The sequence below is a fragment of the Somniosus microcephalus genome, chromosome 17, assembly GCF_052327205.1.
Source record: "Somniosus microcephalus isolate GS21.2 chromosome 17, FLI_Smic_1.0, whole genome shotgun sequence".
Classification (NCBI taxonomy): Eukaryota; Metazoa; Chordata; class Chondrichthyes; order Squaliformes; family Somniosidae; genus Somniosus; species Somniosus microcephalus.
In genome coordinates this window covers 52,418,477-52,444,718 of record NC_141003.1, presented here as the reverse complement: position 1 = coordinate 52,444,718, position 26,242 = coordinate 52,418,477, and the positions used below count along the sequence as shown (strand labels likewise).

The 26,242-nt window shown below is 42.4% G+C and overlaps 1 protein-coding gene across 3 annotated transcripts in view; it reads left to right on the top strand.

Annotated features, from left to right (window-relative positions):
• Positions 1-26,018, top strand: part of LOC147105710 (transcriptional regulator QRICH1-like) — a 121,801-nt gene extending 95,783 nt beyond the window's left edge. For all 3 annotated transcript variants that reach the window (XM_086010325.1, XM_086010326.1, XM_086010324.1), the window contains exons 2-9: positions 2,849-3,886; positions 8,411-8,582; positions 9,737-9,891; positions 10,062-10,176; positions 14,382-14,490; positions 14,832-14,983; positions 22,684-22,774; positions 24,813-26,018. In XM_086010325.1, coding sequence (XP_085866451.1) covers positions 2,849-3,886; positions 8,411-8,582; positions 9,737-9,891; positions 10,062-10,176; positions 14,382-14,490; positions 14,832-14,983; positions 22,684-22,774; positions 24,813-25,005 — 2,025 coding nt within the window. In that variant the 3' untranslated portion in view covers positions 25,006-26,018. The remainder of the gene's footprint in view (positions 1-2,848; positions 3,887-8,410; positions 8,583-9,736; positions 9,892-10,061; positions 10,177-14,381; positions 14,491-14,831; positions 14,984-22,683; positions 22,775-24,812) is intronic.
• The last annotated feature ends 224 nt before the right edge of the window (positions 26,019-26,242 follow it).

Genomic DNA, 26,242 nt, shown 5'->3' with positions numbered 1-26,242 from the left:
TCCATCTGCCAAATTTCTGCCCACTCACTTAGCCTGTCTATGTCCTTTTGCAGGTTTTTTATGTCCTCACTCACTGCTTTCCCTCCCATCTTTGTATCGTCGGCAAACTTGGATACGTTGCACTTGGTCCCTTCCTCCAAATCGTTAATATAGTTCAACACGCTATTGGCTTTGCTGTTTGCTGCTCTGCATTGGTTGGAAATGTTGAGAGTTGAGTCTAATAAGACTCCTAGATATCATTGAACTTCACCCTTAGTTCATGCAGTACGTGTTGTCTGTTTTTCCTTCCTGTGTACACTTTATACTTTTGCATTAAATTGCATCTGCCGTTCTACCCAATTTGTAATTTAGAACATGCATCCTCTGATTCCACTGTGGTCCTTAGTTCAGTATCATCATCAAATTTGACCAGTTTGCATTGAGTTTACTTCCTTCAGCTATACAGCTACTCCTTCAACCCTACCTGAGAGTCGGTTCCATTGTTTTACTTGTTATTGATAGGCTGGTGGGCCTCTATTACCTAGGTCAGATGTATCGCCCTTTATAAGGGAAAAGAAAAAAGGTACTGTGTTTGCTTATTTATTTTTAACTAGAACATTACCTGTGCCCAAAGACTCCCTCTTGATGATAGCCAGTGCCATGCAGACTTCCTCCCTTGTCTTTAAAAAAAAAAAATTCATTTATGGGATGTGGGCGTTGCTGGCAAGGCCAGCATTTATTGCCCATCCCTAACTGCCCTTGAGAAGGTGGTGGTGAGCTGCCTTCTTGAACCGCTGCAGTCCATGTGGTGAAGGTACTCCCACAGTGCTGTTAGGGAGGGAGTTCCAGGATTTTGACCCAGCGACGATGAAGGAACGGCGATATACTTTCGTCAGGATGGTGTGTGACTTGGAGGTGGTGGTGTTCCCATGAGCCTGCTGCCCTTGTACTTCTAGGTGGAAGCGATTGCGGGTTTGGGAGGTGCTGCCGAAGAAGCCTTGGCGAATTGCTGCAGTGCATCTTGTAGATGGGACACACTGCAGCCACAGTATGCCGGTGGTGGAGGGGGTGCCAATCAAGCAGGATGCTTTGTCCTGGATGGTGTCAAGCTTCTTGAATGGTGTTGGAGCTGCACTCATCCAGGCAAGTGGAGAGTATTGCATCACACTCCTTACTTGTGCCTTGTAGATGGTGGAAAGGCTTTGGGGAGTCAGGAGGTGAGACACTCACTGCAGAATACCTAGCCTCTGACCTGCTCTTGTTGCCACAGTATTTATGTGGCTGGTCCAGTTAAGTTTCTGGTCAATGGTGACCCCCAGGATGTTGATGGTGGGGGATTCGGCAATGGTAATGCCGTTGAATGTCAAGGGGGAGGGGGTTAGACTCTCGCTTGTTGGAGAGTCATTGTCTAGTACTTCTGTGGTGCGAATGTTACCTGCCACTTATCAGCCCAAGCCTGAATGTCGTCCAGGTTCATTATTTGAGGATTCGTGAATGGCGCTGAACACTGTGCAGTTATCAGCGAACATCCCCATTTCTGACCTTATGTTGGAGGGAAGGTCATTGATGAAGCAGCTGAAGATGGTTGGGCCTAGGACACTGCTCTGAGGAACTCCTGCAGCAATGTCCTGGGTCTGTGATGATTGATCCATCTTCCTTAGTGCTAGGTATGACTCCAGCCAGTGTAGCATTTCCCCCCCCCCCCCCCCCCCTGATTCCGATGGATTTCAGTTTTACTGGGGCTCCTTGATGCCACACTCGGTCAAATGCTGCCTTGATGTCAAGGGCAGTCACTCTCACCTCACCTCTGGCATTCAGCTCCTTTGTCCATGTTTGGACCAAGGCTGTAATGAGGTCGGGAGCCGGTGGTCTTGGCGGAACCCAAACTGGGGCATCAGTGAGCAGGTTATTGGTGAATAAGTGTTGCTTAATAGCACTGTTGATGACACCTTCCATCACTTTGCTGATGATTGAGAGTAGATTGATGAGGCGGTAATTGGCTGGGTTGAATTTGCCCTGCTTTTTGTGGACAGGACATACCTGGGCAGTTTTCCACATTGTCGGATAGATGCCAGTGTTGTAGCTGTACTGGAACAGCTTGGCTAGAGGCATGGCTAGTTCTGGAGCACAAGTCTTCAGCACGATAGCCGGGATGTTGTCGGGGGCCATAGCCTTTGCTGTATCCAGTAATCCATCAGCCTCCTAGCATACATGACAGTTGCTCTAGAGGATTTGTCTCTTAAACTAGTACCCTTGCCATATTGACTTCAAAATCCTATAGGATATTGGGTGTACTACTGTACATGAATTAACAATTGTACATTTAATAGTTTTAATCATTTTAGTTTGAGTTTCACTGCCACTTTATCTTTTAGAATTCTGAATTCCTGCGCTTTTGCTGTTATACTTGAAGTGTTTTTGTATCATGCTTACTTTTGTCCATGCTCTGCTCTGCCTTTTCTTTGTTGCACCTTTTTATAACTTAGCAAATTGCTGTGCTCCTTCAATTCTCCCCTTCTTTACTGTAGTCTTTGTATATTTGGGTTTTTTCATCCCAGTTTAGTTGCCCCATTCCTCCATTTTGGTGATTGGGTACGTACTCACTGAGTTGAAGTCTCCAGTTAATTTATTTTGGTTCATTCTTCATTTCCTATTGAGTTTTCATTTGCAAAATCATTTGCTTTTGTCCTGATCGTTTGTGCTTGTTTGTTAGTAGTAAAGCCTATTATTGTAGAACAATAAAGGCATCCTTAAATCATGTGTCTTATTAAGATATTTTATTTTGATTTGGGACTTTAAATAACCTATTAAGTAAGTTTGTCCTTGCTTATTATTCTTATATCTCTAATAATGTACTTTTCTTTTTTAGTTGCCCAAAATGAATCATTCATTGGAGAATTCAATTCCCTATGAGGAATATTTACGAATGAAAGCACGGACAATACCACAGCATCGCATGAAGGAATTTTTGGATTCCATGAATGGCAAAGGGTCTGAAGAAGTCCAGCAGTTTGTTCAAACTCCTGTTACAATGTACCAACAAAGAGGACACTACATATACATGGACAGTGCTGATGTCGCTGGATCATTGCTAGAGTTAGCTAGACCTATTAGTTCTCCAATTCAGCAACACACATCCCAGGGGTCACCAATAGGACAGCAACAGATGCAGTCTCACCACATACAGGCACAACAAGCCCACCAGTTGGAAATTCAAACAGATCACCAGTCCTTGCAAGCCAAGCAGATGCAAGCCCAATTGCAGTCGCAGACTCCTGATGAACCACAATCTGGCAGCCAAGCCATCAACTCTATAGCACAAGAAAGAAGGCCAAGCTCTTCAGGTGTTCCACAGCCTGTGAAGAAAAGGAAAGTTGATTTACCAACTGAAGAAAGCTATACCATGAGTCAGCCTTCAGTGCAAAATACAGTGACCGCTGTGCTTACTCTGCCTTCTCAGGCCCAACAGCAAGGCTACATTCCTGTTCGTCAGGAACTGCTTACAGTGGACAGCAGTCAGTTGTATGGTGTTGTTCCAGCTACCACCTCAGCTACTGGCCCATTATCCAACACTGAATCATGGACTATATATACGACTCCTGCACCTTGCTCAGAAGCTCAAACTGTACTCCATACTGCAATTGCTCATGATGGCTGTAACCTAGTCCAAATTGATGAAATCCCGATGAGTATGACTGGGATCAAAATAGAAGAGGACAAGGACAAGACTCCAGTCCTATCAGATGGTGGGAAAAACCTACAGGACAAAATGATACATCCATCTGTGACCGCTGCGTTCTCAACACAGTTTGTGAATGTGAATGGAAATCTTCATATTCCTGTTACAATACAAGCTGGTGGGAGAGCCTACCAGTCTCTGAAATATTGGGATCCACAACAAATACAGGTATTCCATATACTGTAACTTTTATGTACATGGCTGATCTGGAACTAATTACAAATTTAAGTGTTCCTGAGTTGGTTGTAAACCAAACCAGTGAGGGAACATCATAGAAATCTTTCATCCTCTGTTATCTTTGTGATAATTTTTCACTGAAAAGAAAATGCTGCATTGGGACAATTAGATTGTATCGGTAATGAACAATAGAATGTCAATCCGAAATTTAGAACCTACTGTACACTCATGCATTGTGGGATGGGAAAGATTTCCTCAACTTACCAAACTAGATCTGTATAGAGCACTAAATAACTTTCTACTTCATCTCTGAAAAATCTTCAGCTAAATCTTTAGTTTCAAATGCAGTTCAAATTGGCAAGGGACTTGGAAAAGCTCCAGGTATGCAACACAGCACGCTAAGTAAATGTCATGTAAGGTACAATATAGAATTTCAGAGCACAGTACAGGCCCTAATTGCAATTTATCTGGTACACTGGCCGGATTTGTTTTGGTTGCTAAGTACGAGAACAGCTCTGGAGCACAGTGCAAGAGATGTAAGCACAAAGAGTGGTTTAAACTTGCTCTCTACCTGGACCCTTTGGTACAGCCACAATAAACAACTGGATAAAAACATTGGATTAAAATCATTGCACTCAAAACTTTCTCACCAGCTTACATTTTGATCCCAAGAAGCTTTTCACATGGAAGGAAAGCAAGCTTTCTAAATACCAGACCAAGAAAACACAACCGTGTTTGAACCACAAAACCAGGCTAAAGACCAGTCCATTCTTTTGTGGTATAAGTCAGGTGTTTCTTGGGTCAAGGGATCCAGTTCCTGTCTGTGAAATGAGTATGGCCTTTGGTGCCAACCCACTCGGGGGAACCAGTGATGGCAAACTTTCAAAAATAGGAGTAGTTATTCAGCCCATCAAGCCTTTTCCAGCAGTCTATTAGATCATGGCATCTGTGCCTCACCTTGTATTCCTTCATACTCTTAACCAACAAAATTGTATCAATCCCTGTCTTGAAAATTTTAATTGATCCAGCATCTACAGCCTTTTGGAGGAGCGAGTTCCAGATTCCCACCACCCTTTGTGTGCAAAACTGCTTCCTGATTTCACTCCGAAATAGCCTAGGTCTCATTTTAAGATTATGGCCCTTTGTTCTGGATTCCTCCACTAGAGGAAATAGTTCCTCTGTATCTACCCTATCGAATTTCTTTATCAATTTAAACACCTCAATTAGATCAACCCTCAACCTTCTAAATTCAAGGGAATACAAGCTGACTGTATGCAACCTATCCTCGTAATTTAACCTTTTAATCCCTGGTCTAATTCTGGTGAATCTGTGCTATCTTTCCTGAAATTCCGTGTTCAAAACTGAATGCAATACTCCAGGTGAGACCTGACCATCACTTCCTCACTTTTGAATTCCAGCCCCCTTGTAATAAAGGCTGACATTCCATTCGCCTTTTGAATTACTTTTTGTACCTGTACACCAGCTGTTAGTGATTTGTGTGCATGGACACCTAAACCCCTCTGCTCCTCCACAGCTTCTAATCTCTCACCATTAAGAATGTATTTGATCTGACTTTCTCCGATCCAAAGTGGATGACCTCGCACTTCCCCACATTGAACTCTAGCTGCCATACTGCCTCCAGCACCAGCTATTGGAACATAATAAACTTAATTAATGCTTGTTTAGTTAGTTTTCTGAGGCACTTTTTTGTATACTCGCAAATAAATGTAACAATCAGATTTCTTGTCACATTTGACCTGATGAATTGAATCACAAAATTGGGAGAGGGGAAGGTTTGGAGTAGTTGGATGTCGGGACAAGCCACAGATTTTTCAAAATTCTAATGTACAGCCTTTTTTTCTTTTTCCCCATACCCCACTTTTATTTAATAAAAGTATTTTACTGAGAAACCAAGGTGCTGGATTAAAGCCTGTAGTTGCAGAGTAGAAGAGAAGGGGAAGTAAATTGAGAAGTAATGATCTAAGTGATACTCGACTTACATTATCAAAGCATGTCGATTGTAGGATAGGGATTTCCATAGTTTGAGGTCTTGGGAAAGAATTAATTGAAGTGAGAAGGAACATAACTAGGCTTCAGGAGGAAATATGTTGGGCCGGTGTATTTGAAGCCACTTAAGAGTGTGAAGAAAGTTCAGAGGGGCAGTGCCCATTGTGGTATTAATTTAAATAGATCAGGATCGTTGCAACTGAGAGAACAGGTTGGAGGCTAGGGTGAAGAGGAGATTCAGTGTTTTCTTGCAAAGTAAACTATATGACATAGAAAATTTGTTTTGAAGTGTTTGGCTAGCAGATGTTGCTAATATGCGGTATAGCATTTCTGGGCTGTTTATTTTTACCAAAGATCTTTTCAAAATGTGCCTGAAAATTACACAGCTATGTTACAAAGAATGGATATATAAGGATGAATGAATGTGTGTGATACTATTTCTCATTTCTTTCACTGCTGCAATAGTCAGGCAGCGGTGACGCTAAGAACATATAATTTTAGGCACTGATGCGTTGGAGAAAGCTCACAGAAAAGCAACAGAGATCATTCCAGGACATGGTGCTTTAAGTTATGAAAGGAGTCTTGCAAAATTGAAATTGGTTTTTTTTTAGAGAAAAGAGTTTTTAAAGTTCTGAGCGTGGATAGTGTAGATACAGGCAGGATATTTATCTTCCACTGAGTATAAAGTGGAGGACATGAATATATATAAAAAAAGATATTGCGATTAGGAAAGTTTAATGTTGCTCCCTCAGATAGGGTCACCCGTGGTCACATGAATCCAGTGTTAATCACTGACCTGCAGTGACCAGCTGTCAATCTTGCATTCGGGCTTATGCCGATGTTTTTATGTGGAAACATGGATGTAAGTTCGCCTCGGTAAAACTACCGCAGTGTATTTTGCTCATTGTGCCCCTAGCGGAAACTCCACGTCTCAATGTGTAAGCACTTAAATTATAATTACAGGAAACTCTTTGGTATCCGGCACCGACGGGACCGGGATGGTGCCGGTTGATTAAAAATTTTGGATGCCGGAGAGGGTTATCTACCGAGGCTATTTTTAAACAAACAAAAATTAAAAAAATCAAGAAATGTGCAGTATGCAGTAATTGGGTACTCCCGGCAGCGCGGGAGAGTCGGACTCCTGTTATTGAGGTGTTCGGACTTCCGACAGCGCCAAGAAGCCGAGTAGTGGCAGTTTGGAGAACTACCCCCACTGACTAACTCGGCTACTGCGGGAGACTCGGACTCGGCAACATTTCCGGTTACTGAGGTGTTTTCGGAGTATGAATTTTGCCGGTTAACAGAGAATTCCGGATATTTAGGTGCCGTTTAAACGAGAGTTTCCTGTACTGTGTAATGTGAACTGGACTCAGTCCAAGGTTCCTGGTTTAATCTTTTGTGGCAGCTTGCTGCTGACCTTCCACGCATCTCTGGCCTATCTATCTGCGGATCCTTCCAGTGCTCTCCTGGTGCAAGTCCCCAGGGACTGCAGTGGAAGGCTGAGATTCAGACATTATGGCTGATAGTCCCTCTCAAAATTACTCTTCAGGTTACCATTGCTGTTGACCCACTAAGTAGCTCACCACTGCCTCTCCTCCCCCCTCTCCTCCAGCATCTGTTCTGGGGCTGTTGTGCATCAAAACAAGCTTTCTCTTGAGTGAACCTTTTTAAAAAATAAATAAATAAATAAATAAATCTCCATATGTACTGTGACAGAAAAAGCCAAAAACATGATGCACCTAGATTTAAAAATGCTTCACTGTCTCGGGCACTACAACTGGTCTTAATTTAAGGAGGGGTGAAATTGGCCGAGGTTTCTAGTCCTAATCACTATCCAGCAACCCCTGATGAAAGTGCAGACGTGTCAATGTTGAGTGAGGATAAAATCGAGCTATTCTGTGATGCCCCTCATCTGTTGACGCGCAGTGTTGAGGCTTATGTGAAAAGTGGCCGCTTAAACAAGGTACCAAGGGTAACTGATATCTGAGCAAGCAGTCAGGAGTGGAAAGAACTGACCAGGGTGGGGGAAATGTGTTGGCAGGATTTGAGGCCAGGCTTATTCACTTCTACAGTTAACCTTATGTTTTATGTTATGTAGCACATCAACTTGGAAAATCTGCATGAAGATACAGGATCACAGTATGAATGACTGGGCTTATCAGTGTATATGTAGATAAATTAGTGAGATCTCAGAATATTTGGAGAGGATAAGCTGTTCTTTCGTTATATAATGATGCCATTGAAGACTAACAGTTTGTACAATATGCAAACATCAGCCATGCAGAAGTTGGGGTTTTTGTTGCTATGCAGACTGCTCTTTAACTTAAAATTTAGCGTCTTCAGATTGTATAAAAATGTTACCTCTTACTATATTTTAAATGTGAGAGGAAGCCTTTTGAAACAAAGGAAAGGAGTTACTATTCTGAAACAATCAAAGTTGTATCTTAGAAAATATATTTGTGGAATTGTATACCATGTACCCGCACAAATCCTGTTTTTTTTGTGTAGACCCAAGTGATGCAGACTCATTCGACGGAACACCAAATTGAGGTGCAGGCTGATCTCATGCTTCCTGAGTCTCTGAAACCAGAGGACGGAGCCAGTGTCTGGCAGAACTGGGCTCAAGTTAAGAATGCAGAAATAATGAAGGAAGCTGAAAGTAAACCACCTTTGCCAGGAAGTAATGATTTGCTTTGTATCTTAAAACATTTTTTTTAAAGGAGGGTAATGGCTTAATTTGCCTACTTTGAACATTGTTCTTTAACGTTTAAGAATTGCTTTTGTTGTTCCAACAGGGATGTTAGGATTCACAATTTGGAGGCAGAGTTTACATGTGCATTAACATAAATTAAACTGTTGGGTTATAAAGCAGTTTCACTTGTACTAAAACCCAACTGGGAAGCGGAGGATTTATATATTAAATTAAATCATTTGATATTGGAGGCAGAGATTTATCTTGTAAGAATATTAATGGAACAGTTTTTTATAACCTGTCAGCCTAATAAGGTCTAGAATTGATTGACCATCTTGCAGCTGCTGTGATTTAGGATTCGGCCAGTGTAACTGGACGAATCTGTGAAAGCTGGCTGAGCAATACTAGACTTGAACTTTTAACAGGGCTGGTGTCAAAGTTGGGTGTGTGTCATCTTAAGATTCCTTTGTGTTTGTGTTAAATATATAGCAAAATCTACAAGGCAAACTCTAATTCAAATGTTTTTGCTCTAAACTGTATTTTTTTGACACTAATTGTGTACCAGCAGTTTAGCAGATTGGCTAGTTGTAGGATAGCTATTCTGGTTCTGAATAATGATTTATGAAGTTGCTTCATGAATTTGAAATTGAAACATGTTAACATAGTGTATCTTGTGAATATTTTTGTCCTAAAGCCGACAGCTGAGACTTTGTTGGCAGAGGGGAAGAGGAGTAACTGAGTTTCTGAGTCATGGATACTGTTCAATTCCTTTGCACCATCAGGCTCTGTGGCTTCTCCAAGCCAGTATCCTTGGTGTCATCAATACTTGTGTTCAAATATCTTTAAAAGAAAGTCCAAATTAAACAAAAAATGTAAACATCATTTGTTTGAAATGGTGATGTTTATAAAAACGAGAGAATCTCTTGAATCTTGAGATTTTTGACAACTTGTACTTTGTATATTCACCCTGTCTAGCGTCTTCTGCAATGTTTTTATATTCCCTTTTCTCACTCGATCTGTCTTGAAAATGTCATTTTAATAAAATATTATTGGCTCAAAACGTATAAAAGTGTGGATGAATGAATGAAATGCTGATATTTTTTGGTTACTATAATAGGCTTTCTTTTCTTTTTAAATGTTAGGACGGCAGCCAATGAAATTTAGAGAAGATGCCCTTTGTGCAACATTAGTAGAACTCAATTATGGGCTTTGTTTGATGACCAAAGAAGCAAGAGATTCAGATGGCTCCCCCTATGAAGCAGACTTGCTGTATTATTTCTTTCTTTGTATTCAGAAGGTAGTCTTTGCATTCTTTCCTTTTTTGGGGGTGGAGGGACATTACTTATGCTCATACTTCATGTGTCTTGTTAAATGTTGCCTGTAATCGAGTGAATGGAATGTTGCTGCATGAGCAAGAATGGGTCACTTTTCTGTAACGTCTCTGAACAACATTCATTTATTTTACAGCATATGTTTGAAAATGGAAGAATAGATAATATTTTTGCAGATCTCTACTATTCTAAATTTACTGAAAGATTACATGAAGCACTAAAAGAATGGCATCCTAAAATAAGCCCGCTTGGTGAGTTGTAATTTACTTCTCTCTGTAATCACAGTGTATACGTTGAGGTTTATGGGGTTGTAAACAGATTATCAGAGTTTGTTACTGTTAAGTAATGATGCCAATCTTTTATAATTTCAAGGTTGTCAGCTTTAAACTTGGTGTCTGATATGGATGCCTTGGTGCACAGTGTTGGGCTTGGCGTCTGTACGATTATTCTAGAATGAGAAATCACCAACTCACACCTTGGTCTCTTCCCCCGGCTCCTTTGGCACCATCTCCTCTTTTGAGCACCTCACCTTGTTCCACCCTCTCGCCTCTCCTTTTAAAATCCTCGTTCGTTACTGGCCACCCAGATCCCACCTAGATATCCTCCCTCGGCCTCTGCACTGAGCGATTCATGAACCTCGGTAATTTCAACCTCCACCTGAACTCGCATTTCCCTCTCTCCTCTGGGCTCATTGCCCTCCTGTCCTCGCTTAACCTCTCCCTCCATATAAATTTTCCTACCCATATTCACAGCCACCCCCTTGATCTTGCCATCTCATGTGGCCTCTCTATTCCCATCATCTCAATCACAGACAAGGCCATCTCTGATAATTTCCTTGAATCCCTCACCACTCAAATCCCCCTTCCAACTCTGCTTTCTTCTGTGTAAGGTCCTGGAAACATTTCTCCCCCCGCCCCCCAAGGTCACTTGCAGCGGCACTTTGAAATTCCTAGCTGTCTAGCCTTGGGCCCTCCGTTTGCCACTATACTTATGTAGTTGTCGATTTGTTCAATCACTCCCTCACCTTTGCCTTTGATGCTCTTGTAGAACCCCTACTCTCTCCCACCATGGTTGTTCCCCCTGATATGGCCTCCACCTTTGCTCCCTTAAGTCCAAGGGGCACTAACTTGAAAGGTATCTGACACATATATGGTTTAGCCATTCATTAACAGCAAACACTATTGGGCCCTGCCAAAACTGCTCACTACTCCAGGATCATCCTGGAATGCAAGGATAACCCCGGTTTCTTTTCTTCACCATCAACTGTCTGTTTTTAAACCCCTCTTGCCTATCCCCTTCACCCTCCCTTCCAATAACTGCAAGGAGCTCATGGATTTCTTCATCACTTAGATTGAGACCATCCATTCAGCTGCCTTTGCTGTATCCCACCCTTTTCCTTGCCCACCAAGGCAAGCATAGCCCAAGGTTCCCCTCTGGCCTAGTCCTGAACCTACATCTTTAAACGGTTCTCTCTTCAAGTACTGTCCCCCTCCCTTTCAAATCTGCAACATCACGCGCCTCCTAAAAAACCTACCACCCTAATCTCCAAAGTCCTTGAACGTGTTGGCGCCTCCGAAATCCGTGTCCATCTTTCCGGCAACTGCATGTTTGAACCCCCTCCAATCAGGTTTCCACCCCTGCTGCAGCACTGAAACAGCCCTCATCAAAACACAAAAAAATCCTCTGACTGTGACCATGATGCACTATTCCTCCTCCTCCTTCTCGACCTCTGCATCCTTTGACACGATTGGCCGCACCATCCTCCTTCAACGCCTCTCCTCTAATGCCCTCGCCTGGTTCTACTTTTAACTATCCAGTCTTGAGAATCTCCCGCAATTACTTCTCTTCCTGCCCCACACTGTTACCTCTGGAGTCCTTGACCCATTACTATTTCTCATCTACATGCTGCTCCTCGCCGACATTGGAAACTATGACGTCAGGTTCCACATTAACGTTGACGACACCCAGCTCTCCTTCACCACCACTGACTCTCTTGACCCCTCCACTGTCTCTATGTTGTCGGCCTGCTTGTCGAACATCCAGTCTTGGAAAAGCTGCAGTTTCCTCCAGTTTAAGAGTGGGCACCGCTCACCCATCACCCCTGTGCTCGACTACCTACTACTGTGCTCATGGTTCGCCAAAGCTTCAAATTTAAAATTGTCATCCTCATGTTTAAATCCCTCTATGGCCTCAACCGCTCCACTCCCTATCTCTGTAACCTCCTACAACCCTGTCAACAACTATGTGTTCTCCAACTCTGGCCAACTGCATATCCCCCGCTCCCTTTGCCTCACGATTGGCGCTCATGCCTTTAGCCTGGTCTAGGCCCTAATCTCTGGAATTCGCTCCCTAAACCATCCTGCTTCGCCACTCTCTTTCCTCCTTTAAGACCCTCCTTAAAACCTACCTCTGGACAAGCTTTTAGTTACCCCCCCCTAATATTTTCGCTTTGGTTCGGTGTCAGTTTTTGTCGGCTTATGCTTCTGTTAAGTGCCTGCATTAAAAGTGCTATACAAATGCAAGTAGTTGTTGTTGAATTGCTGCCTTTAGGAGAGGCAGACTATGGAGAAAAAAACTGGAAGAGAAAAAGTATTTTCATTATATACTGACTGGTTTAGTGGATTACAATACTGCCTTTTCTCATTTTGCAGTCTAGGTTCTGATTTATTCCAAATGAATAGGATGAAAGTATTTTACTGGCTGTATGCTAAAACTTGAATTAATTTGGGCAGTTCCTGATAGGTACATGCCTTTGGCAGAAACTGTTTATAATTTGCTATAAATTGTCTATCTCTGAGAGTGCATCAAATAGAAAAATTACACTGATGTACAGGAAACTCTCGTTTAAATGGCACCTAAATATCCGGAATTCTCTGTTAACCAGCAAAATTCTCACTCGAAAACAACACCTCAATAACCGGCAATGTTGCCGAGTCCGAGTCTCCCGCGGTGGCCGAGTTAGTCAGTGGGGGTAGTTCTCCAAACTGCCACTACTCGACTTCTTGGCGCTGTCGGAAGTCGGAAGACCTCAATACCCCTGTAACAGGAGTCTGACTCTCCCGCGCTGCCGGTAGTCTCTTCTGATCCGCCATTTTACCGGGGTACTGTGTGTCTCCCCCCACGCTGCTGGTAGTCATTGCATTGCATTACCCTCAACTGGCAGTACTGTACTTAATCAAGCATCTTCCACCATCCATTTAACACAACATTCTGTAGGTGAGTACCCAATTACTGTATACTGCATATTTATTGATTTTTAAAAAATTTTCTTTGTTAAAAATAGCCTCGGTAGATAACTCTCTCCGTCATCTGGAATTTTTGATCAACCGGCAACACGCCGGTCCCGTCGCTGCCGGATACCAAAGAGTTTCCTGTATTAGAAAGTGCTTTTTCTGAGATTGTGGATAATGTATATAGTAGGGACAGTGACTATATGGGTGGTGGTTGATGGGCTGAATGGCCTTTTCTTGTTCCATGCTTTGTTAATACACTGATCCAGTTTTCGAGCTGCTGTACAAATTTGAAGTTTTGCCACAATGTTAAAGACTTCTCTTATGAGCCTCATTTAGTGAAGTGGCTGCACTCTGCTGACAGGCCAAGGGAATCGGATTGGACTCGCTTGCCTCCTAGCATTGATGTGTTTTTGGGCTGCATTCAGATTGATGGCAATTTTTTTTGCTGGGCAAAATAGTCTGAAAACATCCCATCAGTGGCAAGCAGATGTGAACAGTGGGGATTTCCTTAGTTGATGCAATTTGAGCAGTCTTGATTTGCAGCTTCACTGAGCACATGGATTAAGATGGCTTCATGGAAGAACACTTCATTTGTGGTGGGCTCTATCTTTCATCATGTGCATAGAAAGGTATTGAGCCATTTATAATTTTTTTAAAAACTTAAATTATTCCACTATATTTTTCAACAAGTGGATGTCCTAGCTGTTCCAAGGATTCTGCTTCAATGTTTATTGGAAGCCAACATAATCTAATGTCAGCCTTTCTTGGAATTATTTGTGAACTTGATGTGTTAAACATGTCAAAATTGTAGTATATATTCATAAGACGTAAATGAAATTTGGTCTTTATATAATGGTTTTCTACTCCTTTAACCATGACTTATTTAAAGCTGGCTCTTGATCTGATTTAGTTCTGAATGTTGTATATCTTTCCTTAAGTGCATCAATCTTTACATACTATCATGTCTCTAAATCTTATGGATTTATTAGCTAACATAAAATCTTAGCTGAAACAAATTTGAAGTAGAAACCTAATTGGAATAGAGTGGCAGTGTAAGGTTTACTCCCCTGCATACAGAATTTGTACGTGTAATTCCACAAAACTTTTTAATGCATTATTGCAAGTTCACATTTTCATTGTTTTCTTTTAGCAGTAAACCACTCAAACAAGCTTTATATTTTTTAAATTGTGCAAAATGGTTAAAAAACATTATTTTTTGGCAGGTTATGTCATTCCTAGTCGTATTACTGAGGAGATGCTATGGGATTGTAAGCAACTGGGAGCACACTCTCCAGCTACTCTCTTGTACACACTGATGTATTTCAACACCAAGTATGACTTGCTATTACATTATTATTTATCTGAAAAGACTAATTTAAGAATTAATGAGGAATAATTCTATCTTCTTAAACTTGTGTATTTGAAGGACTAGATGTACTGTAGAAATTGCATTACTGTTTTTACAAAAAGTGGCTTGCTCTTTACACATCGTTTGTGTATTGCATTTTATTTTAATACAAGATAAGAAAATTAGCAATATAATGCTCAATTTAATATTCGTTTTTTTAATATGGAATAATTGTACTAACTGGGAGGTAAATTTGAAAGGAACAAGAATTTTAGTTCAGTGAGATACATTTACAAATGACTTTGACGGTGAAATGTTTTGACAGGTATTTTATGCTGAAAACAGTTGAACAACACTCCAAATTAGCTTTCTCCAAAGTATTAAAGCAGATGAAGAAGAATCCAGGCAATTCAAAGGATAAGTGCTCGAGTATACGATATCTACGATTATATGGACAACTTCAAGCTGGACAGAAAGGTAGTGTACATTTTAAAGAACTTACTTTGATTTTTTTTGTATTTATAATGAAAGATTGTGACAATGAGGCCTATTTATAGCAGCAGAAAAGTAACATTGGTTTTAATGGCCAATATGCAAATACATTGAGAATATTGATGTACATTCATGGCTGTAAATAAAGTTCCAAGTTGGTTTCTAAGCTAGTTACCAATGAGCAACTGCTTATACTTTCAGCGGCCATTATCTGTCTTTATTCTTCAGATAAACTTGAAGTGTTTGGTTTGAAGCATTATACATAAGTATTAAATACTCCCCTCTCTTACTACCATAAGCTAGTCCTAGGCCTTTGCTGGTGTCTCATACAACTTGCCACTAATAGGTATGTAAGTGTTGCTAAATTGATCTTCTGCATTCAGTCAGTTATAGCAGATGTTGAATATAAATTAAACCATCCCCCTCCCTCAAATCTCCCACTAGTATCTCTTGACTCATTTTCAAGTACTTGCTATGCAACTGAGGGAGTTCATTGCATTAAGCATCCTTGTGGTCTGTCGTAAATGACACTGTCCATGTTTAGGTGCAGTATTTGGCAAACTTAAGCCTCAGTCCAGTGGTTCTCAAAATGGGGTCCGTAGAGAATTTCCAGGGGGTCTGTGGGGGGAAAAAAAATTTGGTGATGGAGAGCAAGCCGGTGCTGAGCGCTGCTGGACGGAGTGTTGAATGGTTACCATGGTGGTGGTTCTGTGCTGCAGGAAGAGGAGAAGGAGGGAGGAAAAAAAAACTGCGGGCCAGCAGATGCTTGATTGACAGCCTATAAGCTGTAAGATTCTTTTATTGACAGCTGTTCACATGTCTGGCAGTTAATTGGCAGCAGAGGGAACCAATCACAAAGTGAAGTGACGGGGAGCAGCCAATGGAAGAGCAAGGAAGGTGGAGACCGCGGCCGCAATTTTGTGAGTCGGGCCGTGGCTCTGCATTTCTCCCATCCCCGAGCCGAGCTGCATTGTGACAGTACTGATAACCCGCCCGCACGGCGAGGATGGTGAAGCACTTCGTGGGGAAGCTGTCCTTGAAGGTGTGGCAGGACGAGATCCAGCCGTTGTTCAAGCAGTTTGGCAGAGTCAGCGAGTGCGATGGGGGGAGGAGAGATGGTGGAGAGTGACGGGGAGATGGGGTACAGAGAGGAATGGGAGAAAGATGTAGGTATATATAAAGAGAGAGAGATTGGGGAAGAGTGACAGAGAGAGATGGACAGAGATGGAGAGAGAGAGATGGTGTACAAAGAGGAATGGGGAGAGGAATGGGAGAGATGAAGATACAGAAAGAGATGGGGAAGCGTGACCAGGAGAGAGATGGAGGTACAGAGAAAGAGGTGGTGGAAGATTGATGCAGAGAGAGAAGGGGGTAGAGAGGAATGGGAGACAGATGGAGGTGGAGAGAGAGAAATGGGTACAGAGAGAGGACGAGACGCAGGGGAGGGGGAAAGAGAGCGATGGAGACGTGAAAGGAAGAGATTGATACGGTCGGGGGGAGAGGAGTGTGGAAGAGATTGGGGGAAGAAGAGAGAGAGACTGGGCAGGTAGAGAGCGGAGTAGACACTGAGGGCAAGAGATAGTGAGATACAGGGAAAAAACAGACGAGAGAAAGAAACTGAGAGGTAGTGGGATAAAGACTGAGAGACGGGGGACTGATGGAGAGATGCGAGGGAGGGAGAATGGAAGGAGGGCATAGAAGAGAGAAACCAGAGGAGTTGGGGAGTGAGACCAGAGGCAAGGGGGAGAAAGATGTGGTGTATGTGCCTTTAAGAGCCCCCTGTGTACTGTAATGCCGGTAATGGCCACTCGGGCTATATAAGCCTGTATAGTGTCTTGTATCTGTTCGTTCACCTCCAGACTTTGTTCAGTAAACACCTGTGAAACCAACTCCTGCATTCCGTGTCTCCATTAACACACGGATACAACAGTGGCGACGAATTGGAAACGGACTTACCTGCAATTCGGCAGCACCTCGAGGAGATCGATTCCTCAGACGAAAGTCGAAGAAAAACAAGAAAGAAAAAAAAAACTGTGGTTTCACCAGCTAGCCGAGCTGGTGGCAGGTACTGCAATAATCCTTCCTGGGCGGCGGGCTGGGGCTCCATCGGCTGGCTCTGCAGCGGGGCCGAGCAGCGCAGGCAAACCGAGACAGAGGGTGGCGCACTCTGGAGACGGCCGGTGCTGCAAAGCAGGTCGGCGTTCGGACCAAGCAGAGGGAGGGAAAAGTCCCAGAGAGTCTGGTGGGAACGAGTCTCCACCTATTAAAAAATACCTATGTAAATAAAAACCGCGGAGAACAGCGTTGTCGGCGGCGGGAAAGCGCGGGAGGCACCATTTTTTTTCTGCAGGGAAGAAAGGAAAGCGCGGGAGGCGCCATTTTTTTTTCAGGATGCCTAAGACTGGCAATATTACTACTTTCGATAGCGATATAGAGGATTGGACCACATATGTGGAAAGAGTGGAGGTATATTGCACAGCAAATGAAATAGAGGATGATAAAAAGGCATCAGTACTTCTAAATCTAATGGGCGCAAGGACATACGGGCTGTTACGAAACTTAATCACTCCAGCCAAACCGAGGGACAAGAATTTTAAGGAGATTGTTGATACCCTACAGGAGCACTTAAACCCAACACCGCTGCTGATAGCGGAACGATTCAAATTCTTCAGGAGGAATCAGCACAAGAATGAAAGTAACGCTGATTACCTCACCGAATTAAGGAAGCTGTCAAAGCACTGCCAATTCGGGGCAGGACTGGCAGATTCTCTTCGAGACAAATTCGTCTGCGGTCTCCTAAGTGAAGGAACACAGAAAAGGCTACTTTCTGAGAAAGATTTGACACTGGACAAGGCTTTCAGTGTGGCTGTATCATACGAAGCAGCAGCAAGAGGAGCTGCAGAGATACAGCAAAAGCCACAGAACTTCGGCACCCATGAAATGACACAGGGTTTCGAGAGATGTTATCGCTGCGGCAGATCCACCCATGACCAGAGGGACTGCTGGTTCAAGGACAAAGCATGCAGGCAATGCGGAAAGATTGGACACATTGCACGTGTATGCCGATCTGGAAACAAAAAATCCACGGACAGGAAAAAAATCAACAAAGAAAAGTACAGAAAGGTACAAATGATGACGGACAGTAGCTCCGAAGACCAGAAGCGCGATAGCGCCTCCGGAAACAAGAGACTAAGCTGTCTCAAATTACATAATGTAATTGCCAAAGAAGATTACCAGACCATTTGGGTTACCCTCACGATAGCGGGGTCCCCAGTTAAAATGGAGCTAGATACAGGATCAGCTCTGACCGTCATAAGTCGACGGGATTACGAGCGGCTACTTCCGCATATACCTTTGAAAGACACATCCATTATCTTGAAAACATATACGGGGCAGAAAGTATACCCCAAAGGGAAAGTAAAGGTGCCTGTTGTATACAACGGCAAGGAAATACAGAAGTTGTATTTATACGTTCTGCAAGATGGTGGTCCACCGCTGTTGGGACGTGAATGGATCAGGAAGATACGTTTAGACTGGCACTCCATTCAGGCACTGACGGTGACCAGTAAGAAAAAAAATGATGATGACGTCATACCTGAACGATTAAAAGACATCTTGGCCAACGCCAAGGAAGTGTTTCAACAGGAACTAGGAATCTTGAAAGGCGTCACTGCCTCAATAAAAGTGGAAGATGCGGCAATTCCCAAGTTTTTTAAGGCAAGGCTGGTGCCATACGCAATTCGTCCAGCAGTCGAGGCAGAGCTGGAGAATTTGGAAAAGGCAGGCGTATTATCCAAGATAGATTGGAGCGAGTGGGCAACACCCATCGTCCCGGTCATGAAGAAAACGTTGAATAATGATAAATCTGAAGAACAGAGAAAAATTCGCATCTGTGGGGACTTCAAGGTGACTGTAAACCCGGTCCTTCACACGGTACAGTATCCTCTTCCGAGGATAGAAGATATTTTCGCCTCACTATCCGGAGGGAAACGTTTCACCAAAATTGACTTGGCACAAGCATATCTACAGATGGAGGTTGAAGAGGCCTCTAAAAAGTATCTCACGATAAATACACACAAAGGCCTGTACCAGTACAATCGACTGGTTTTCGGAGTAGCATCAGCTCCAGCTATCTGGCAAAGAGCTATGGAGCAAGTCCTCCAAGGGATTCCGGGGACTCAATGCTACCTAGACGACATCCTTGTAACAGGAGAAAACGACAACGAGCACCTTGCCAATTTGGAGCAGGTGCTCACTAGGCTGAGAGAACGGGGCCTACGAGCAAATCGCCCCAAGTGCGAATTTTTCCAGAAACAAATATATTGTGGCCACATAATTAACGAGGAAGGGTTGCATAAGTCACCTGAAAAAATTGAAGCGGTCATAAAAGCCCCAGCACCTGAAAATGTCTCACAATTAAGGTCGTTCCTGGGATTGATAAATTACTATCATAAATTTTTACCCAACTTGTCAACTGTTCTGCACCCTCTTAACGAACTGCTACAAATGGGAGTAATTTGGAAATGGAGCGAAGAGTGTAAACGTGCCTTCCGTAAATGCAAAGGCTTGATCACGTCCAAGGAAGTTTTGGCTCATTACAACCCATCACTGCCAATCAGACTGGCGTGCGATGCATCCCCTTACGGCGTAGGAGCGGTATTATCGCATAGATTCCCTGATGGCTCGGAGCGGCCGATAGCTTTTGCGTCACGCTCGTTGAACTCAGCTGAGCGTAACTATGCCCAGATCAACAGGGAAGCACTCAGCCTGGTATGGGGAGTGAAGAAATTCAGCCATTACCTACACGGACAAAAATTTACCTTGTTGACTGACCATCAACCCCTCGTCTCCATATTCAACCCTAAAAAGGGTGTTCCCATTATGACAGCGCAAAGGCTGCAGAGGTGGTCCCTTTTCCTAGGGGCACACCAATATGACATAGAATACAAAGGATCAAAACAGCATGGGAATGCTGACGGTTTATCGCGCCTACCGTTGCCAACGGTAGAAGAGGCACCCACAGTGGACCCAGTGGAGATGTTCCCCTCAACCATAGTGGAATGTCTACCAGTAACAAATTCTGCCATTGAAAAGGAAACGAGAAATGACCCGACTCTCTCACGAGTCTACGATTTAACGGTGAAGGGATGGCCAGCACATGGCGAACCACTGTTGCCAGCATTCTCGCAAAGAAGAGAACAGCTGTCAGTGTGCCGAGGAACCTTGATGTGTGGATCCAGAGTGGTGATTCCACCCAAACTCCAGGATAAAGTGCTAAAAGAGCTTCACGAGGGGCATCTGGGTGGAGTGAAAATGAAGAACCTAGCCAGAGCGTTTGTGTGGTGGCCAGGAATCGATGGAGATATCGAAGAAATTACCAAGAGCTGCCTAGGATGCCAGAAGGTCCAAAACGCCCCACCACAAGCCCCTCTACATCCATGGGAGTGGCCCTCATCTCCATGGCAAAAGGTACACATCGACTTTGCTGGTCCATTTATGGACTCAATGTTCTTAATCGCGGTTGACGCACACTCCAAGTGGCCGGAGGTAATAAAGATGTCCTCCACCACCACGGAAAAAACCATCACAGTATTAAGGACCATATTTGCCAGGAATGGGCTGCCTGAACAGATCTGTTCTGATAATGGACCGCAATTTGTGTCCGAAGAATTCAGGAAGTTCTTAAAAAAACAATGGGGTTAAGCATTACACGTCCGCCCCATACCATCCCGCCACCAATGGATTCGCTGAAAGGTTTGTCCAGACCTTCAAGAAGGCCATAAAGGCCATGGGTAATGAAGACATAAATCTACAGCATAAGGTAGATAACTTCTTGTTTGCATACAGGAATGCAACACATGTGGTTACAAACCAAACTCCCGCCATGATGTTCTTCAATAGAAGCCCAAGATGCCGGCTGGATTTGATCAAGCCAAACATCAGAAGGGACGTGGAGAACCGGCAATTTCAAGGCATGAATGAAAGGCCAACTAGAACCTTCCAGATAGGTCAACAAGTTTTGGCCCGGGACTACCGTACCGAGAAATGGCAGCCTGGAACTATTTGCACACGACTAGGACCGCTGATGTATACCGTGGACATTGGAGAAAGCATAATAAGGCGCCATGCTGACCAGATCATAGAGTCATCCGAAAAGGGACAACCTACACAACTCTATACGCCTAATGATGAAGCAGAGATACCCATAGTATCTACCTCCGATCCGGTGATACTGGAACCAGATGAACCCGACACTGGCATTCAAGCCGAATCGACCTTGCCAAAAGAACCTACTACACCCCCAGAAACTACTACACCACCGAGGCGTTATCCGGACCGAGTCAGGAAGCCTCCAGAGAGACTGACTTATAATTGATTAACTGCAGCAAATGTGTAGATTATTGTTCTTGTAACATGTTAATTAATGATTACTTAAAATGTTATGTACTGGTTGTCTAAAAGGGGAGGAATTGTGGTGTATGTGCCTTTAAGAGCCCCCTGTGTACTGTAATGCCGGTAATGGCCACTCGGGCTATATAAGCCTGTATAGTGTCTTGTATCTGTTCACCTCCAGACTTTGTTCAGTAAACACCTGTGAAACCAACTCCTGCATTCCGTGTCTCCATTAACACACGGATACAACAAATGAAAAGGGAGAGAGACAAAGGTGGGGGGAGGGGAGAGAAAAGAAGGGAGGAGTCTGATATAATGGATGGGGAAAGAGGAGGGTGTTCGTTTTTAGGCTGCAGCAGATGGTTTTCTTGAGTCCAGTGTCAAAATTCATTCCTGTAGGTAAGCCCACATGCCCAGTTAACTGAAGTGACTTTATAGATCAATATCCGGTAATGAACACTCTGCTTGTTGTAATTAGCTAATTGGATATGACAGCAGCCCTCTCGTGTATTTGGATAATAATGGAAGAATAATCCAGTGATTCTCAAACTGGGGTCCGCACAGACAGGCTGGCAAACAGCAGAAGTGGAGGAAAAAACCCTGAAACACTCAGCAGCTGTGCAGTGAGTGAGGGGTGGGTGGTGGAGGGTTACATCTGAAACGGTACCAGTGTTCCCAACAGGAGCCACCAAGTCTAATCCCACTCCAGGAAGAGCAGGGAGGTGTCGTGCAGTGAAGTATTCAATAGGCATGTTGCTGAACCTGAAGGGAAGATAAAAGTTTTCACATCACCAATTCTATTAATGTTCACTATATCGGACAACTCCGGCAAAATTTCATGCAAGTCCCTTTAAAAGGACACTGATGAACTTTACATTCAGAAATGTAAATGTGCAAGGAGTTTATAGTATAATTTAGATGGGGTGTCTGTGATTACTAATCCATTTGAAAAGTGGTCCTTCAACCCAAAAAGTTTGAGAACCATTGCCTCAGACTCATGCCTGCCTTGCTGGAAACTGAAGTGTGACTACATGAGCTAATTTCAGCTGGCACCCTTGCAAGAGCAAGCGGTTTGTCACTGGCGGAATGAATTTGGATTCAAGCCCTAATCATGGAAGGACCACCTTTGAATAGACTGCATAAGTCCATCAAAACTTGCTGTTTTTATTTATTTTTTATTTGCAAGGTTGTCATTACTTTTTATTTTAAAAGCTTAAGTATAATTTTTGTTGAATCTGTCATTAGAAGGCAAGTTATGAATTTAATGCTTGATTTTTTTTTTCTTGTTTTAGTCACAGAAGATATGTATGTTGAGCAATTGGAGAATTCAGAGAATCCCTTGAGGTGTCCCATAAAACTCTATGACTTCTACCTCTTTAAATGGTGAGGCATACCAGATTCCTTTTGTGTCCAGTTTCCGGTAATTGTGATTTTCTTTTAAGTTGCACTGTTGTTCACTGTTGAAGTTTCTTCGCTCCTTACAGCATTATTTTAAAGTGTTTATTTTCATTCATATACCATATGAGTGAGCCCAGACTGACGATGGAAAAAGTCATGCAGATGTGTCGCTAGATGACTGATCATGTGACCTTCCCTTCTGTTATGCTATGAAAATATTTTCCCACGGCAATAAGACTAGGGAATGTACATGATATAAAATACCCATATCGAACTCACCAGCTGTAAATGAACAGCCCGTATTTTCCGAAGCCTACAGATGTGTACGAGCTGTGAACACACCCGTGGGGACATTGGAAATGGCGGTTTCAGGCATGCAAAGCGCATGCGCTGAAAACCAGCATTTCTGATCTGTTGAGAATGCTCGACAGATCGGACGCCTGCCCTGGAGAAGGGCCTCTGCGGGGGGGGGGGGGGGGGGGGAGTTCCGCTTTCTGCAGAACCTCCGCCCGCTGAAAACACTTAAAAATCTTACGCCTGGTAAAAGAAGGCGTAAGGTCTGCTTTTACCAGCTTAAGAGTTGAAAAAAAGATATTTTCACTCATTTATAATTTAAAATTTTAAAAAAAAAGTAAGTTTATTTTTAGCCCCATAAAAACCTTATTTTTTCAAAAAATTAAATTTTTGTTTAAAATATTTAATTTAAATGTAATTTTAACTCATTTTAAAAACGTGATGGTTTTTTAAAAATGTATTTAATGTTTGTGCCTTTTTGGGGTGATCTCCATTCATACTTTTGACGGGTCTATCTGTCAAGTGTATGAAGGGAGATTCCCTTCTCCTATTGGCTGGCCTGGCCCGGCCCACGTGATCCCAGGGACGCTTGTGAACTGCCTGCACCCCTGGGATACCTGGGCCCTGCGCATTTCGACTTTGGAGAGGCCCAGGAACAGAAGTTTCCGGACCTCGGGAACCCTCGGGTAAGTGCATAGATTTTGTTCCAATAGGAGGCATCTGCACGCAGGAAGCCTCCTATCGAAAATTACGGGCCTATATTACCTGCTTTGCTCCATGTTGAGTGCATACCACCAATGTAATGCAATGAAATTAGTAACAATTGCATTTTTTAACCTTCCCTTAGGTTGATTAGATTTCTCTCCTTTGTCAACAAGCTGGCTACTCTCCAGTCATTCTTACATTTCAAATTCTTTTCTACCAGCTTGTTTGAAAGCATGACTTTTTTTACTACTTCCTTGAGGTAGTGTTTTTAGTAGTGAGAAGTTGGCCATTTAAAATCAGTTAAATTAAACATAGCATGAGAAGTGGCCATTCAGCCCATTAACTGTATTACAGTTTGATCGATTATGGTTTTACCCAACCTGCCATTTCCTGAGAAGATTCTGCCAAGTTTCTTCCTGCTTCCCCTCCCCCCTCCCAACTACAAAAGCAAATCAAGCGAGATTGTTCTAAAACCAGGTGTGATCTGGTGTTGTACTCCTAGCATTCATTACTGTAACTCTGCATATGCACATCTGTAAACCTGCATGTACATGTAATACATACTTTTCTACTTTTTATAAACTTTTACATAAAACATGCACATCAATTTTAAGCCTCTTAAACAGTGAATGGTGTTAGGAAAAAAATGTAATCTGTGTAATTAATAGATGATCATCCAGATTAATTAGACAAGCTAGTTGGTTTTGAACCTGTATATATGACTCAGTTGCTACAGGTGCACACAAGTCTAAAACTGGACCTCTTTACATATTTTTTTGTTTTATGTTGGTGCAACATTCAGTGAAGAACTGATAAGAGAATGCAAAATGTATGTTTTATATACATGTTCTGATGGAATTAAAGCTTAACATTTCATTCTATAATGAGGTAATAAGTTGAAATTCCATCTGTCTTATAGTTGCTATATTAATCTTGCTTAGAAACCATAGGAATTTCTTGATTTCATTTTTCTCTATCATCATCTGAATAACTGACATGTCATAATGGCATTCTTCTTCTGTAGTCCACAGAGTGCTAAAGGGCGTAATGATGCCTTCTACTTGAATGCTGAACCAGTGGTTGCGCCAAATAGCCCAATCTGGTATTCGACACAGCCAGTCAGTAATGAGGCGATGGAACAAATGTTGACCAGAATCCTTATGATAAGGGAGGTCCAAGAAGCTTATGTAACTACGCACATCTCTCCCTTCCACTGAGAAATTCCCCAAGCGGGGTGGGGGAAGAACTGCCTGCCCCATAGCAAGTCATAGGAAGATTATTTTGTGAAAGAGAAGCATCTTTGTCTCTTCCTGCTCTCCGAAGATGTTCATGCACGGTGTGCTTGAGGACTTGTATTATGAATATGGATGTCAGAATTTGTAAACCCCAGTGAATTTGTGGGTGATTTGTGTTCCAGTTCTAAAAGCCTGACCAGTTCTATTGTTTCCTTAAACTATACAGAAAAATGTAACTGTCTAACTGAACAAACTGTAAATAAGAGGAAAGTTTAAAAACTATTTCTTCCAGTTGGTAGTAGTAAAGTTTGCTACTTCATCTATAAATTCTTTAATGGAGCTTTGAAATTAAATATAAATTATGTGCATTCCAATTTGTGGCAACACAGATAATTGTGATCATTGTATAACTTAACTACTTGTTTGAACCTAGACTCCAGTTCTGTCTCTACCTGTATTACAGATGCTTCCATGAACAGTCTTCTTTTTAGCAGACTGACATGTTCTTTAACAGTGTCTTTTTTTTTGTATGTAATGTACCTGGTGTACTTCTGTGCCTAATGTGGATATTCCACTACAGATTTTGAGAAGAAACTTTATAAAATATAAAAATTGCATTTGCATGAACAGAAATTAAACTAGGTTTAAAAAAAAATGTTGGCTTTAGGTTTTAAACCAGATCAACTTTACCTCACAGACCTGTGATATTGTGCCTTGGTATTAGACAGGCACGGGATAATTTCTTATGGACTATAGTGTACTAGAAAGCTTTTGAATAGTTAGGTTTGGTGGTTTTTACTTTTATGGGGGACAATTATATATATTTTTTTCACTTTAATTCATTTTGAATCACTGATTAAAATAAAATCAATACTGTTATACTCATGTAGTGCATACCAGGGATATCATGTTACCTTTGTAATTTTTTTATACAAATCATTCACTAATTTCGTTGGTCTAGGTAGAAACAATAAATTTTGCCTATGAAAGTAAAATGCACTATTGGTTTGTTTTGAGTATTAAGTTTCCTTTTGAAATCTTGAAGGAGAACCTCCAAAATTAGTCTTAAATATATGCCATCCATTACCAGTTTAAAAAGGGGCAGATAGCTGACATCAGTTTGGCTACAGCCCATTCAAACATATGCATTTAGAATGCATGAAGTGGAAGGTTAGATGTGTGTGTTTTGATTAATCTCCCAAAATCATGCAGATTATGA